The 16,459-nt window shown below is 57.8% G+C and overlaps 1 protein-coding gene across 1 annotated transcript in view; it reads right to left on the bottom strand.

The window, feature by feature from the left end:
- The window catches only part of BIN3 (bridging integrator 3), a 49,432-nt gene that overhangs the window by 6,453 nt on the left and 26,520 nt on the right, over nt 1-16,459 (bottom strand). The window contains exons 3-8 of the mRNA XM_077868898.1: nt 12,374-12,414; nt 11,898-11,959; nt 8,748-8,884; nt 8,211-8,251; nt 2,369-2,510; nt 2,044-2,178 (exon numbers count right to left, since the gene is read on the bottom strand). Coding sequence (XP_077725024.1) covers nt 2,044-2,178; nt 2,369-2,510; nt 8,211-8,251; nt 8,748-8,884; nt 11,898-11,959; nt 12,374-12,414 — 558 coding nt within the window. The remainder of the gene's footprint in view (nt 1-2,043; nt 2,179-2,368; nt 2,511-8,210; nt 8,252-8,747; nt 8,885-11,897; nt 11,960-12,373; nt 12,415-16,459) is intronic.

Genomic DNA, 16,459 nt, shown 5'->3' with positions numbered 1-16,459 from the left:
GAAGCCCGGGACCCTCATCCACAGGAGAGAGGGTGTAGTGGCCGCCAGACCCTGGGAGTTCCCAGAAGCAAAGATGAGGAAGGTGACACCTCCCCAGCCTTCTGTTCCTTCCTGACCTGTCCCACTGTTCATGGATGGCAACAGCCTGCTCATCACCACCTCTGCTGTCGTGGGCTGAGGGCAGGGCTCAGAGTCCGCCTCGTGTCCATGTGTGTGTATGTCGGGGTGGGGGGGGCGTCCAGGGGAGATAGGAGAGGCCTGCAGTGGGGCAGGTGCAGGTGTGCTCAGGTACCAGGAGACCCACCAGCAACTCTCAGGTGGCGGAGGGCTGCTCAGACCCAGCACCTTTTCCAGAGGCCACCTCTGCCCCAGTCGCCACTTCATGACCAAATCAAACACCTACTTTCATGAAAGTGATGCCCACCCCTCGAAACACTATCTGGACACCCACCCCTATGTGGTATCATGTCCGGCTCCAAGTTGTGCCTGGGCAGCAGGAGCTCTGCTTCCACTTGGACCCTGGAGTGCTGTCACCGGTGGGCAAGGCCTGGAGGGGCGGCAGGTCTGATGGCAAGTCCACAGCTGGACTTGCCCTGGGCCGAGGGGGAGCTGAGTGGAGGTGTGCCAGTGGTGCTGCCACCGGAGCGGATGGGGCCTGGGCGGGTGCTGGGGGAGGGCAGGGGCTGGCCCGCCCTCCCCCACTCCCTGCCCCAGAGCCGCACTGCGCAGGCTGAGTCACTAGGGATGCTCACTTCTCTAGTGACTAATGGCAGCGACAGCCTCGGGAGGTGGAGGCTGGTGCCGAGGAGGCAGTACACAGCCCCCAGGCACCCCGCTGCCTGGTTACAGGGCATCCCTAGCCCCTAAACTGCTCTGGTCCGGGCACCCTGGAGCTAACTCACAACAGAATGGAGGGGGCGGGGGCCGGGAGCAGGGGTGGTGGCGGCACAGGGGAGGGAGGGCGCAGGTCTCCTTGAGCCCATTTCTCCCAGGCCTAGGCTGAGCTGCTGGAGGGGAGCCTCATCTCCAGGGGCACTGCTCAGGGGGCAGGGGCAGGAACCCCCACTCGCTCGTGCAAGGTCATGTGCGGCCTCCTTTCTCCCCAGCGACCAAGGACACTAACAAGTTCCAGCTCAGGGTTCCTGAGCCCGGGTGTGCAGCCCCGCCTTCGCCTTCGGTGTTCTCAAAGCTGGGGGGGGCCCCGCCTGTGATTGCTGACTGCAAGGACCGGATGTGTCCACTGGAGGGCGCCAGACACCCAGGCCAAGGGCAGAGGTGGGCTGGAGGCGGCCGCGCCGCCAGCTTTGTTACCTGCGGGGGACTGTGGGAAAGGTGGCAGGATGCGGGGCACCGGCCGTGGGCTGGGGGTCCTTCTTGGTGGGGACTCTGTACCTCAGCCTTCTCCCTTACAGGCAGGAGCTGTGGGCAGTTGTACTTTGTGTCCTTACACCTTTGAGGCCTGAGAGACAGGGTCACAGCCTGTGGCCCGCCACCGTCTCACTGCCAGACCCCGGAGCTCCCGTGCCCCTCCCACACCCGGTCTGAGGCCGGCTGGCCTCTCTGCTGGAAGGTGCGCCTGGCCTGGCCCCCACGCAGGGGCCTTGAGCACGCTCTCCCCAGGGTTTAGGGAGGCCTCCAAGGGTTGCTACAAGTGAGGACATCAGAAGAGGAGTGACTGCTGTGGGGCTGCGGGGCCAAGGGCCCTCATCCTGCAGGCCCCTGCGCCTGGCCTCCTGAGCACACCACGCAAAGGACCTGCCCACCAAAGGGAGGCGTGGACAGTGTGGCCTGCTTTCTTCCTGCCACAGGTGGTACAAGGACAGGAAGGAGAGAACTGGAGGGGAAAGCCATTCCACAAAAAGGGCCTCCTCCCAGAGCTGGGATTAACCAAAGAGCCACGGAGGAGCTAAGACAGAGAAGTGGAGCAAACATTCAGAGCTGGAGTCTCTGGAGGCAGTGACGGGGGCAGGGTGACGGCACCGCTGTCGCATCTCCCCAGGGAGGTGTCCGCGGTCCTGCGGGCGGGGTGGGGCGCGGCCTCACCTGCGCTCGGATCAGGGACTCGAAGCTGGGCTGGAAGTAGTCGAGCCGGCTGTTGTAGAAGCGCGGCATCTCATCCAGGAGCTGCTTGTTCTTGGCCTCAAAGTCTTCCCGCACAGGCCGAAGCTCTTCTCGGGCCTGGGGACCAAGACACGGGCTGGCAGGGCTCCCGGTGGCTCCTCCAGCGTCCCTGCCTGGGGCAGGACGTGCCCGTCGGGGGCAGGAGAGAGTCCCACAGCCCCCAGGGCGGTCCCCAGGTAAAGGAGGCATCCGCCGTGTGTCCCCAGGGGGCCCGCTGTCCACACCCAGCTCGCCCTCCTCTTGGTACCTGGTGCAGTTTGGCCAGCACTGGTCCGGTCTTCTCCTTCTCCTCGTACTTCTCCACCTTGGCCTGCAACCTCCTGTAGTCCTGCAAGGCCTGCTCCCGCCGCTTCACTGCCATGTTGAGGCTCGGGAAGACGCTGCCAAACCTGCCAGACACAGCCCCGTTGGATGCGGGCCGTTCTCAGAGCTGCGGCCCAGCCTGAGCGCCTACCGAGTGCCGGACCGTTCTGGGTGTTGGCGATTTCGCATGAGCAAGGCAGATGAGGCCCGGGCCTCGTGGGGCTCCCGCTGCTGAGAATACGATCTGGGGTGAGGCCCAGGGAAAGAAGGTAGGGCTAAGGGTCACCCTACTGACCTGAGATGAGCCACAGGGGCAGGAATGCAAGGAGGCCACCGAGGCGGTCCCTGCTCTTTCCCTGCCCATCTCACACGGCCCCGTGCGTGACAGACACCTGTCACAGAGGGTGGCCGAGCCGAGGGACTCCTTGGAGTCCTCTGTCCAACATCCTCCTGTAATACAACCAACGAGATGGAGGCCAGAGTGATGATGTGACTTCTCCAAGGTCACAATTAGGTAGTGACTGTCCAGCAGAGAACTCAAGCATCCCAGTCCTCAGGGAACCTCCCCACCATCTCATGATGCCATGAGATGTCACCAGCAGGTGACAACTGCAGTGGAAACCTAGGATTGGTCTCTATCAGCTGACCACGGGAAAAGCAGGCATCCTCTGGTGCTTTCCTTCACATGGCTACACTCTCAAACCAGATGTTTGAGGGCAATGGCTCCAGGGCATCTTCTGGCCCCACCACAACTAAAAAGGACCACAGGGAAATGCTGAGGACTATATGCCATTCACGGAGGGGCAACGGACACTCTGGCTCTGTGGGCATCATCCTTGCGGCAGGTGTCATCTCTAACGGGGAGGAGCGGGAGACCGGGAGATAGACACAGGGCAGGGCTGTATCCCAGGCAGGGATGCTGGACTTCCCTTGATCAAGGGGATGGTGGAGGAGGCAAGGCAAACCTGCAAGCAGGTTTTCTGGAACTGGACAGGAGGGGATGGGCCAGCTTCCTGGAATGCTAAGCGTGCAGGGCAGGAGGTGCCTGTCACTGTTGTGGGAGGCTGGAGGTGTCCACCCTGCAAGGTGGGAACATGAGCAGCCTGAGAAGATCCGGCCCCGCAATCGAGGTAAATGGGGGGGGGGGGCACAGCAGTTATTCGGGGCTGCGAAGCAGAGGGGGCGACTCAGGGCCAGGAGCGAGCAGTGGGGTTCTCCCCTTCCACGAGCGCCCAGGGCCTCTCGGGCCACGTTTAGGTAGTTCAGATGCCGCATCAGGAATGACTCCCCAAGTCCGCCTCTCAAAGGGGCCTGCCCATGAATTTGGTTTTTCTTTCCAAGTTTTGCATAAAATTCTAGTTTGATGAATTTGGGTTTTAAAAGCCTCAACAGGGGCGCCAGGGTGGCTCAGTGGGTTAAGTGACTGCCTTTGGCTCAGGTCGGGATCTCGGGGTCCTGGGATCGAGCCCCACATCAGGCTCCCTGCTCAGCGAGGAGCCTGCTTCTCCCTCTCCCCCTCCTCATGTTCTCTCTTTCCCCTTCCAATAAATAAATAAGATCCTAAAAACAAAAAAACAAAACAAAAAAAGCCTCAACAGATGAAGGGTCCTTGTGACAGAGTGTCTTTTGCCAGAGAACAGAGAATATAAATTTGACCAAAGCACTGAATTCCCCAGCCAAGGCTATAGATGCAGGAAAATTCTGGTGATTCTTACACCCGAGGAAGAGCACTAAAGTGAGCGCTTCTAGCTGATGGCGTGTGCTAATGGGCTCACTACCTAAGTGGAAAGGCCAGAAGTGGGTAAGACAGGCCCTTGGACAAATCAGTCATCAAATCACTGCTACCGACTGAGCTGCCGGTGGAAGAGGCCTCCCGGGTGCGGTGCAGGCCGGGTGTGGGTAGTGGCCACCTCCAGGACACCGCCTCCCCCCCGCCTCTGGGCAGGTCTGAAGAGCTGAGACCACCGGCAGGGACAGGCCTTGCTGTTTGTGCCTCAGGTGGTGGCTCTGACAGGGTGTCAGCGGCTCGGTGAGCCCCTCTCCCTCCCTGGGAGGACTGTGACCAGCAGCTGAGAGGATGTGACTCAAGGAAGCAGGTGCAATGGAGCCTGAGAAGCCACTGCCACCTCCCCCTCCACCCCAGCCAGACGAGGGGCCACTGGGGGCCACCTTCATTCTCTCATTAGAGGTGCCCAGATTGGGTGGCCCCAGGGCCTGAACCTCTGCTGTCCATGCTGCTGGTGGCCTGGGGGGGCAGGGGGTGCTTACAGGATGGGAAGGAGGCAGGAAGCGGCAGCTGAAGGGTTTTCTCCTATTAGGAAGAGGGCAGCACGGCAGTGTCCACAGCACGAGATGCACGTTACGGGGATGGGGGGGGGGGGCGTGTGGACGACCACCTTGCTGGTCAGCTGAGCAGCTCCGGATGCCCTGTGGCCCCTGCAGCGCCTGTCTTCTCTGGTCAAAGGCACCAGGGATGCTGACTAAATGCAAGGACTGGATGAGCTCATAAAGGCAACAGGAATCCCACCAAGGGCCAAGTCCTGAGCCCTGAGTGAGCCAAGCAAGGGTCCAGGACTACAGAGTTCCATGCAGTGCCAGGCAACCTCAGGGGACAGGCAGTGTACGAGTGATGTGTCTCCAGGATGCCAGGCGGCCTCTAGAAGCAGGAGCACCTGTCCCCCGTGGGGAGGAAGTGGCTGCAGTGCAAACCGGTCCCAGCTGCTCTGTTAGAGCCTCTAGGAAAACCATTTCTTCACCATAGTAACTTCTGCCTCCCAAAATGGTGCCCCTCGGTCACACCAACAGACCTCGGGAGGCTTGGCTGGCTTAGGTCACTGCAGATGGGTCACGAGTCAGTCACTTACCACCTGGGTGGCTTTGGGCTCTGGGCTGCAGGACTCCCTCGGAGTGGAGACAGGCGTCATGCCCTTCTTACAGTAAAGTGGGTAAACCGAGGGCAGGCAGGGGGACCGGATGGCACAGTTGAGGTGGTGACAAAAGCGTGGGGACCCAGGGGGACCCCGTCTGTAATCCTGGCTCTGGTTAACTACACAGACACAACACATGGGATGCTGCCTGCGCCGGGAGCTCGTACAGCACCAGGCCCCGGTGCGGGGTGCCAGTGCTCTCACCCACCTTCAGGTCGGGAAGGGAAGGGGGGTGGGCAGCAAGGTGGGGACAGCCAGAGGCTGGTCCCTGTGCCTGGGCCCTCCCAGACTTGCTCCCAGGACCCTACAGAGTTATCTGCTGACTTCAGCTGACAAGGGGCGGTGGGGGCCCAGCTGTCCCGCAGGTACCAAGTCCACACTTTCACCCGGCTGCCACAAAGAAACAAGGCTGGGAAGTCGGGGCCCTCCGCTCATCTCCCACTTCCCCCCGATAATAAGCAGTATTGTGGAACACAAGAGGCCCCGGGCCAGGGCCCCAGGGCGGACTCCATCCTCCAGAGGCAGCTCAACCCACCACTTCAGCCCATGGACACCTCTGTCTCCTCCTCCTGAGCGCCGACCAAGCCATTCCAGGTGGCGGGTGGAGGGTGGGGGTTCAGGCCTCCTTCCCAGATGGGGAAACAGGTTCAGAGGAGTGGGGCCTGGCCAGGGCCGTGGGCTGGCTGGGGCAGGCTGGCCCACCTGGCACTTGCCACACCTACTGAGCTGCACCACCTTGGCAGTTACGGATTATCCGGGTCCTTCTTCCCCAGAGCGCCTCTGCAGCATCCGCACTAGGCCACAAGCTCCTCAAATCTGTGCTGTGTCTACCCTCTGGAGAAGGGGGAATAGGGCTGGGCCTACACCGGACCATCGCTGGAGCTCTGCCCAGGTGACTGTCCTAAGATTCAACCAAACTGCCTCCCCTGGGCTAATGGTGGGGTGAGGAGGCAGAGAGAGGGAGGAGGGGAAGGCGGAGGGAGAAGAGGCCGGCTGGGAGGTAGGCTGGGAGCAGCCGGCCCTGGTGGGGAATGCCTGCCATTCCTCAATCTGTGCCCACACAGCCGGGATCTTCCACCCACCAGGAAAGGGAAATTGAAAGCATCCCCATCCGACCATGTGAACGCAGCCCAGAGATGGGGGATTAGAGGCCGAGCCCCCTGGGGGGAGGCTGGGGGCGGTGGGGTGGCCATGTGGCCATGTTCTTCATCAGAGGACAGGAAAGCTGCAGTTTCCTGTTTCCGGTACCGGGGTCCCTGGGAGCTCCTCTCCTGGCAAGAGGCGGCAGCAGGCAGTGGCGGTTTTATGTGGTTGGGGGGGATCGCATGTCGGCTACGGGCCGGAGGAGCCAGCCGCCAGGCAGGCGGGCCGGGGGCTCAGGCAGGTCAGCGGATCCGCTGCGGAGATGGTGCCCACCCCCTGTGCCACTCACCCACCTTCCTGGCAGGTGGTGGGCTGCTGGGGCGGTGGGAAGCAGCCGGGATTTCTCTCCATTTGGCTCTAGAAGCCAGGCATCAGATTTCAAGGCCGCCTCCTTGGTTGTGAAATCGAGATTGGAGTCAGTCCCCCTAGTCCTCGGAGCTGGTGTCCCCTGCCTAGCTCTGCCAGCTGTGGGTGTCCACGGCAGCCTCTGCGGCAGCCCCAGGGACCCCGGGGGACAGGGTGTGCTCTGCCCATGGTCCTTCCCACCCAGCTGCAAACCCTCAGTCCTGGAGACCCACTCAGAAGGCCACCAGCAATGGAGCTCCTGCTGACATCTCAAGCCACCAGCCACCAGCCTCCTCGGCAGCTTGCAACCTGGGGCAGAGCAGGGGCCAGGGAAGGAGTGGGGTGCAGGGAGAAATCCCTTCCCACCATGGCCAAGCTGCCAGAGAGCCCCGGCTTAGAAGGAGCCTTCCCTAACCCCACCCCTTGGACCTGAGCAGGGAACGAAGAGCTCCATAACCCCAACGCCAGGGGCTGGAGGACCAAAAGCTGCGCTCTTCATCTCCCTCCGGGCCCTGATCCAGGCCTAATGGTAATTAGCAGAGCCTCATTACCCAGGCCTGGTGAGGCAGCTGCCAGGGACCACCACAGAAGAGGTAATAAAGTGCAGCTGCCGGGCTGGAGCGGGAGCCTTTCTAGGTCAGAGTCAGTTTGGGAGAGGCTAGGGAAGATGATGAAGTGATCCGGGAGCTTCAAGGCAAGGCTCCTGCCTGGACCCCCCGCCCCCCACCAGCCCGCCGCCAGCCCACCCCCTCCAGGGACTCAGGGAATAGAATAGGCCTGTCTGATCACTGCCCAGGGCCTGCCTGAGAGAAGATGAGTCTTACAGAAGAATTTCTGACCCTGACAGGTCACAAGTGAGGGGACCTTCCCAGGCAGGCCCCCGCGGCTGCGCCCTTCCCCATGTGCAGCCACCCCCACATTTCAAAAGCTGAGTGCGGCAGGCAGCTGCTCTCCCAGTGCGGCCGGTTGAGATGAAAGGCCTTGCCCAGCCCCGCTCAGGGCCGGCCAAGACCTCGCTCGCCTGACTCGGCAGGCCCCGGGCCTCTGCTTCTCAGTCGGGAACAAAGGGGAGAGTGGCGAAGTGACCACTGGAGCAAAGGCCACCTGCTGTGGCGGCTCAGACGTGCCCCACTGTCACTGAGTGTGCCCCAGCCAGGTGGGCGCTCTGGAGCTGCCACGGGTGTGGCACCCCTAGGGCCACAGGTCATGTAGCCAGCGTTCCTGCTGAGCTTCTGGTCAGCCCTGGCGTGTTTGCGGACAGGCTGCTAGAGATGATATCTGGTTGCCAATTGGGCAGCTGACCTGCCTTTTCAATAAGTGCCCTGAACCCAGTTCCCTGAGGCCTGTGGTCTCCGGATGACCTTTACTCACTTTTTTAAGGGTTCAATCACGGTCTTTTGAATCTGGTTCACCTGTTAAAAGAAAATACCCAATGACAACAAAACTGAGGGGGAGTCAAACTCTTCCTCACACAGGGGCCTCCAAATTCCTGAGAAGAGAAAGGGGGCCTCAGGGTTACACTGAAAGCCCTGGGCAGGGACAAGACTGTGGGGAGGAGCGAACAGGCGAGGCGTGGCGTCCGTACCTCTGCGGCGGGAGCGAGGCAACGGGGAGAACTGTGCTCGTTCTGGGTCAGCTCTCCTCCCCCAGCCGCTGTCTGCAGGCCGCTCAGTGGGGAAGCCGGGAAGGCACTGCAGCAAGTGTGAGGGGCTCCCCTTCTCCCTCAGGGTCGCACTGTGAGTGAGCTACGGGGAGCTTCCAGTGCTGAAGCCACAGAAGAGCTCATGGGGCTTGGACACACGGGCCTCCAAGGGCTGAGGGCAGCTGAGAAGTCCCTGCTGAGGACCCCTTGCAGGAGCTCCACCCGGGCAGAAGCCACGAGAAGGGGGAGGGCAAAACCCCACTTGCCTTTTCCTGGTTGAAGGCATCCATCCGCTTCATGGCCGTGTCTAGGGCTGTCACCATGTTCAAGAAGTCCTGGTCTTGCTCGCAGAGGGGATTGGAGAGCAAGTCCAAGGATATCTTCACAGCAGATTTGGACATGGCTGTAAGAAGTCAAAGCTCAGTGAACCTACGAGGGGATTGGCTTCAGGGCCTTGTCATCAGGAAGGACCCTGTCCTCCTTCAGCCCAGGGGCCACCCCCTGACCTCCGCCCCGGCCATGGGCCATGGGCTCTACAAAGCACCACAGAGCCGTGAGTCATGAGTCCTTACTACCTGGTGGTTGTTCCTGACCATCTGATGCGGCTCTGGGTCATTCTTTTGAGTAGCTTTACCTTTTGCGATGACTTAATTTTCTGAACTCGAGATTTTAACAGAATCATTTGGGTGGGAAGTTGTTAAAAAAACAAACTTATTTCTAGCTGTACAGATTCTAATTCGGTAAGTCTGGAATCCAGGAACGTGCATTCTAAAGACACTCTCTGGGCGGTTTGGAGGTGAAGCTTGGTTTGGGACTCCCTCACGGACAAGAGTAACAGCCTTCCACACCAGGGCTGGCAAACAGTGTAAAGGGCTAGAAATTGAGAGGTTAGGCTTTCGGGGCTGCTTGGTTTCTGCTGTCATTACTCAGCTCCGCCACAGATGATACCTGCAGAATGGGGGTGGCCTGCTTCTGATATCATCTTATCGACACAACAAGGGCAGGTTTGGTGTGTTCAGACCACCCCAGGCTTCAGTGCCACAGAGCAGTAAGACATACATTCAGAAACCCTTTTTCCCCGGAGACCTTCCAGAACCATGGCCCTTCTGCAGTCTCTTCCTGCCCCTTGGGACTTCTGTTCACAAACAATGGAGACTTAAAAACTCGTACAAGCCAAGAACTACATAGCTGCCAACAGGTTCCCATGCCCCCACTGTTTTATTCGGGGCTCCAATAACCCAGGAGTCATGTTTGGCTCCACTTTACAGATGAGGCGCGTTAGGCTCAGAGGAGCGTCTAACTCCCTCAAGGCCAGCCAACTGCGAGTGCCGGGCCAGGCCTAGCCTCCGGGTACCTGCCTCTCTGCCACAGTCTTGGCTTATGGTGTTCAAGGCTCCTGAGACTGCTTCCACATGGATAGAGACCACTGCCCTGCTGTAGCCTTGTTCACGTGTTCTGACCCTGTTTGACATAAGGGGAGTCTGGAAATCCCATGGCAGCTCCGAGGCAGGATGGAGCTCTAGTGGCAGCTCTGGAGAAAAAAACAAAGTCTCCAGGTGCCGAAAGAGAGACAGGAGAAGGGTCATGCTTGTTCCACAGGGTCTGTGCCAAATCCAGGGTCTCAGGGGAAAACAAGCTTCTGAATGTATTTCTTACTATCTTACACCATTGGATTTAAGATGCCAGCAACTGTAAGACATCGTTACTATACGAGTCACTGAAGGACAAAAATGCTGCCAACTAAACACCATTAAGTGTTACGGTGTCTAGATTTCAGAGCTGTTATTAAATGTGAAAAAAAAATCTCTGAATTTATGAAATCAGGGCCACTCCACTTCATGACAGATGTGGCCTTGCCTGGCCACTGTATACGAGGAGGGAGCAGCCCTAAGCCCAGCCTTAGCCCGCGGGGGGGAAGGGGAGAGACAGAAACCCACCCAGAGGCCCCTCGTCACTTGGGCCCCTCCACAGGCCAGCAAAGAGGCCCAAGGTGGGTGACTGGCCTGGGCAGAGACCTGTCCTGGCTTCCTCTCGAAACTGGGAGCTTGCTGCGGTCACCCAGCAAACAGGCTAAACACAGGAGAACCCTGAAAATGTAAAATTCCCAGAAATGTCAAAGCAGTGGAGCAAAAAAACCCCTCTTTCAAATCTGCGAGGTGACTTTGCAGGCCAAGGAGCAAACGTCACCTGCCTGGATTATGAAATGGTCTCAAGACAGTGTCATGAAAGGATAAAAACTTGGACAAAACTGGAAATGTCTGAAAAATTTCTTCTAATTTTTTTAAAAATATTTTGGGAATAATCCCTGAAAAGTCGGGGTTGGGGGAGACTTTCTTCCCAACTTTCCTTTTCTTTCCTAAAGCCTTCACACTTCATGCCTTTGTTGGGGGGGGGGGTCCTTTGTTTGAACCATCTGAAGTCCATTAATAGCACGAAATTCACCCCCGTCCCCCGGGAGTCCTCAGCCGCCTCTGTGAACACATCCAAGGACCGCTGGGCCCCCACCCTCAGGCATTGGGACTGTGTGGCCAGCCTAATGCAAAATGGAAGCCTGGTTGTCTTTGAACCTTAAAGAGAGCGGGGGTCTTAGACACCACATGGGTCTCTGGAACCCCAATGCAACCTGAGAATGTAAGGGTCAACCAGGACTGGTCACGTGCAGGTGATCTGGTTTGGGCACATGCAATGGGACATTAGATCTTGTCCAGGGAGCGGACTAGATTCCAAGAGCAGGAAACTTGATTCCCCTCAACTGTTTGGAGCAGTGGTTCTCCAAATGGGGTCCCTGGAGCAGCTGCAGCGGCACTGTCTGGGGTGGGCCTTCCGGAGACTCTGACATACTGTCTGGGGTGGGGCTCAGGCCTTGGGCTGGGCTGGGGTGCTGCTGTTTCAGGAGGGCCTTTCCTGCCCAGACTCTGCTTCTGACTCTGGGCTCCAGGGCACTGCTCCCTGCCCCCCCGCCCCATTTCTTTGTTGGACAACCACACCCTCTACTTCATGGACCGCTGACATTCCACTGCTTCCAAAGCTGCTTGCAATAAAAACACTACCTTCCCTTCATTTGTGCTTGGACAGTACAGTGGTCTGGAGAAGCACCGAGGAAAGGAAGCAGTAGGCTGCAGCCTCTCCTGTGCTAAAAAGGCAGTGGCAAATGATAAAGATGCCACCCAGGTAACGTGCAGCTACCCACAAAACAAGTGATAGATGGGCTCCGAAATCAGACCCTCGGCTCGCTGTGCACACAGCATGTGGACGCCGTGGCAATTGTGTTCAGACCCACCTGCAGCCTCTGGGTGAGCAGTGGCAGGGGGCTCTGTGCACAGACCACAGGAGCCAGTGCTAAGTGATGGAGGGCCGGAGGCCCACCCTGTGCGCCCCCCGCCCCTCCCAGCCAGGCCTGGGGATCCGCCACCTACCCAGGTCAGCATCGGTGCTCTTCTTCATGTCCTTCTGCAGCCTCCTGGTCTGCTCCTCCAGCCTGCAAGGCAGGGGCACAGGCTTGGGCACCTGGCACCACCAGCCTGCTTCAACCCCCTTCCTTCCCATCCACCTGAGTTAAGGCCAACCTGACACTCTGGAATGCCTGCCAGGAGAAGAAGGGGCCCCTAACTCTGCAGGGATTTTTCCCACTGACCGCAGGGCCACCACCAGCTCTGCGTGAAGCCAGGCACCCAAAGGCTATGAGTTAACGACTCTCCGACAGCCATCAGCTGGCAGAGAACTTCCGGCAGGCTGTGAACTGAGCCACCCTCAGCTCCCAGGGTACTAGTGGGGCAGAGGAGAGGCCCACCACCGGCGGTGCCAGAAAGGGCACAGCAGAAATTGAGACCTGGCGGAAGGCTCCTGCCCTTCCCTCCCCGCTTCCCTCATCCTTCTGGGGGTTGACACTCACTGCTGGAGTTTTCCATACTCTCTTTCAAAATCTCTCTCCACCTGTAACCAAAGAGATAACTCAATCATCAGAGAAATGACAACACGTTGGAAAAAATCTGCCAGCCTCCCGAAACTCCCTGCACGACTTCCCCCCGGCTGTGGAGAACAACTCGGTCCAGCCCATACAAGCACCAGCAGATCGTTAACGACACAGTATCCCTGTGTTCCCAAATTAATTAAGTGTTGGATTTAGGGCAAAAGCCTCCCCTCCCAGATGGGCCAGCCAGGCAAGTAGCAGCGGATTGTGGCTCTGTTCCTCTGCCACAGGGAGCGAGGCACTCAGCTGGGTTCCCTCTCCTCCCTCACCCCTCAGGTGAGGTGCTTGGAATGTGCCGAGACTCAGGCAGCCCAGCGGGGAAGCAGGTGGGTCCCGTCCAGCTCCCGGTTTCCTCACAGGGCCTGCCACCTGCAAGGAGGTTCCGGGTGGATCCTGAAAGATCCTGTGTCTGAGCTCTGTGTGCTGGGATGTACCCAGCACAAATACTATTACTACGGACTCAGGCAAGGCTCTCTTAAAATTCTGGATTGAGTTACCACATTTCCCCGATGCCACCAATATTTACATCAGATGTGTGTGAGTCTTGATCCCAATTCTGCTGCCCACATATCAGAAATTAAGAAAGTCATCTGCACGTCTAGTGCCTGAATTTCCCCATCCATCAACCAGGGCTCTGGCAATGGTCTCTCAGGAGAGTGGCCCGTGAGTTATACAACCTCTGAGAGCTGAAAGGAGGGGGCTGAGGCCTCTCCTCTTTCCCTTCCACAGAGGCAGTACCAGCTCCCCTGGCGGCTTGCTGAGCCTCTGGGCTGAGGGTCTCAAGTAAAAGCAGCTAACGCTCACAGGGCGCTCACCCCGTGCTTCTGGGGACGGCCGTTCCTCCACACCTGGAGAAGGCAGGTGTACTTATGGGCCTCACTGTACTCAGGAGCTCCCTAGGACACAGTGAAACAGACTGTACAAGATCACACCACTAGTGAGTGGCCCAGCTGGGATTTGGACATGGGTGGCCTGGCTCCAAGGCCTGTGCTCTTAGCATTCTAGTGAAAGGGGAAAAATGTATTTGCTGATGAATTAAAGTCATGATCTCAGAAAGGTGCCTTCTTGGCTGCTCTCCAAGATTCCGGCCAGTGAGAGCCCTGAATGGATTCTCATGCTCACAACAGGCAGGCTGACGCTCATGGAGTGCGAAATTGTGCAAAGTGTCACGGCCTCACTGCTCTTTACCCAGCATACCCTTCCTTCATGGTGCCCAGCCAAGGAGCTTTCAGGAGCCCCATGGACCCCATACTCCTCATGTGCACCGAGGTAAACTCAACATAGTCATAGTCAATTGGCCCATGATTTGGGCCAATTTTTTCATGTTATGAATGAGGAGAACAAAGCCTGGAGGTAGGAGGTGATTGATGGAAGGACGTAGGGGCTAGTCAGTGGCAAAGCAAGGCTAGAATTCAGTCTTCGAGCTCGGCACCCTCCCCCACTTTGAAAATGACATTCAGGGGGGTGCCTGGGTGGCTCAGTTGGTTAAGCGTCTGCCTTTGGCTCAGATCATGATCTCAGGGGCCTGGGTTTGAGTCCTGTGTTGGGCTCCCTGCTCAGCGGGGAGCCTGCTTCTCCCTCTGCCCCTCCCCCTGCTTGTGTTCTCTCTCTTCCTGTCAAATAAATAAAATCTTTAAAAAAATTTTTAAAAAAGAGAAAATGACAGTCATTAATCCCACAAACACTTATGACCATCTACTCTGCCAGGTGTGAGGGATCCACCGGTGAATACAACAGACGCAGGGCCTTGTGGAAGAGATGAAACAGATTCACACACAGGCACACACATGTAACCCAAATGGTAGACATGACACTGTGGGAATGGTGCGGAGAACCTGAGTAGCTAGGGTCCTAGGGCATGACCATGTGTCACCCTTGCACAGACATACCTCATCCTCCTCATCTGAACTGTAAAATTTAAAGGCAGGAACCCAGGGTCTTTCCTTACTTTATGATCCCAGCATCTGGGATCTGGCACAAAAGTGTGAGGTAAAATTCACCCCTGGTTTCTCCCCCTCCCACAGTCTTTGCCCTCTTTTCTATAGACCCCCCGTCTCTGTTTCCAGGAACTGGACATCTTCATCACTGCCTTCCTTATGACCCATCAAAAGCTGCTCTAGAGAAATTCAAAATTTGCTCTCACTAAAGCATATATTCCTGGTAAAAGCTTCAAGTGCCACCTGTCCCAGGGGATGTGTAGCTGGGCAGGAATCAAAGTCTCAGCCAAGGACTGAAGAACATCTGGCATGACTACAGGTGGTGGCTTTGTTCTGGGGGGCAGGGGGGGGGGGCGCCTGGCCCAGGCCCAGCAAGCTGGCATAGAGGCAGTCCAGCCCTTTCTCCGAGGACGGTCGGGGACAGGAGAGAGCAGAGATGGATGAGACATGAACTCTGACGCCAGCTGTGCAGCACACTACCTAACATTTTGAGTCTCGGTTTCTTTCCTGGTAGCATGGGAAAACTTTGTTTAGCTTTTCCCTCTGAAGATTTCCGGTAGCCAACGAGGCAAGGGGGTAGCATGGGGCCCCACTGGCTTGCTTGGAGGATTCCCAGGAGTCCGTGCCAAGCCCAGAGCAGTCTGGGGGTGCAGAGTGAACTGTAGCCCCTTGGCTGAGAGGCGAGGCAGTGCATAGCATGTGGCTGGTTGATAGCTAGGATGAACCTTCACAGGATACATCACCTCTTACTTCATAGGATTGCTGAGCGGAGTCTTCACATATGAAAAGTCTTTTCTTCCCAAGAGAATGAAACTAAGATTAAGGAGGTCCTGGTCACAATCCAGCTTTCCTGAAGATCAAGAACGTGGAGTCGGTGCTGCTGCTGGGGAGGCAGTCTCAAGGAACGCCTGCCGACCCACCGGAGCTCCAGCCTTGGCTCCCGGCACTCTCTTTTGCAATCCCCACGTGTGCTGATGCGTGTGTGTGTGTGGGATGTCAGAGAGCACCTGGTCCCCCCAGCTGGGACTGCTTGGACTTGCACACAGAGTGAGCGACTGTGGGTTTCCAACTGGGCCGGATTACTCTGGTTGGTGAGAAACTCGAGGTCTCACACTGGCAGGTCAGAAGTATGTCGGGGTGGGGCTTGGTCCTTCTGCTGCTGCTCAGGGGCCGTGACAGCCTGCGATGTTCATGAGCGTTTCCCTCCTCTGCTTCTGGAAGCCAGGTGTGGGTTGTTTCTACAGCTCCCTGGCCTCAAGATCTCTCTCTTCCCCTGGGGAAAGATCCAAGGCCACACAGCCAGGATTCTGGCCCCTCAGACAATGGCTGAAGGAATAAAGAGACACACTGGAGCCTTAGTCCGAGGTATATCCATTCTGAAAGGAAGAGCCAAACACAAAAGATCGGAACATCTTTGAACGCTTGATGCTTTTGCCAAAGAGGCGATTGGCCCCCAGTCAACAATGTGAGTGTAAACACATGTGCAGGACTGTCAGAGGGTCAGGGGCGGCTGGGCCAGGCTGGCGGGGTTAGCACAGGGGGACTTGAGCACCACCCTGTCGCCTGCTCCCTATGTTCTTGAATACTGCAGGTGGAAGGGTGAGACTGTGCGCTCACCGCTCAACCGCCACCGCCTTGGGGCAGGCTGGCCCAGGGCAGGCCTCAGTCTCTAAGTGGGTGACTGGGTCCAGTTCCCAGCCAAATGGCCATGCATGGTGATGTGAAAAAGGAGGCCAGCAGGCAGGGCTGGGGCTTTAGCCATGGAGCTAAGCTGTGTCAGATCAGAGCTGAGGCAAGGGGCATGCAAGGTGCTCTAAGAAGCCTCTCTTTGAGAGGTGTTGGTGGGGGGGAGCAGCTTCCCTTTGTCCCTTTGGTATGTTGCAACGAGATTAAATGAGGCTGAGAGATGCTCCACTTTGCAAGCGAAAATCTTTCTGGAGTGAAGGCTCGATACGGTGGATGCTCTTCTGCCTCGATGCTGTGGAGAACCTACGTAGCTATGACTCTGAGTGTGTGCTTTCCTTCACCCGTAAGACCCAAGCTATCTGCTTCCAAGAGCTCTTCCATCCTT

This window comes from Canis aureus, chromosome 24 (assembly GCF_053574225.1).
Source record: "Canis aureus isolate CA01 chromosome 24, VMU_Caureus_v.1.0, whole genome shotgun sequence".
NCBI classification, from domain to species: Eukaryota; Metazoa; Chordata; class Mammalia; order Carnivora; family Canidae; genus Canis; species Canis aureus.
This window is presented reverse-complemented; position numbering and strand designations above follow the sequence as displayed.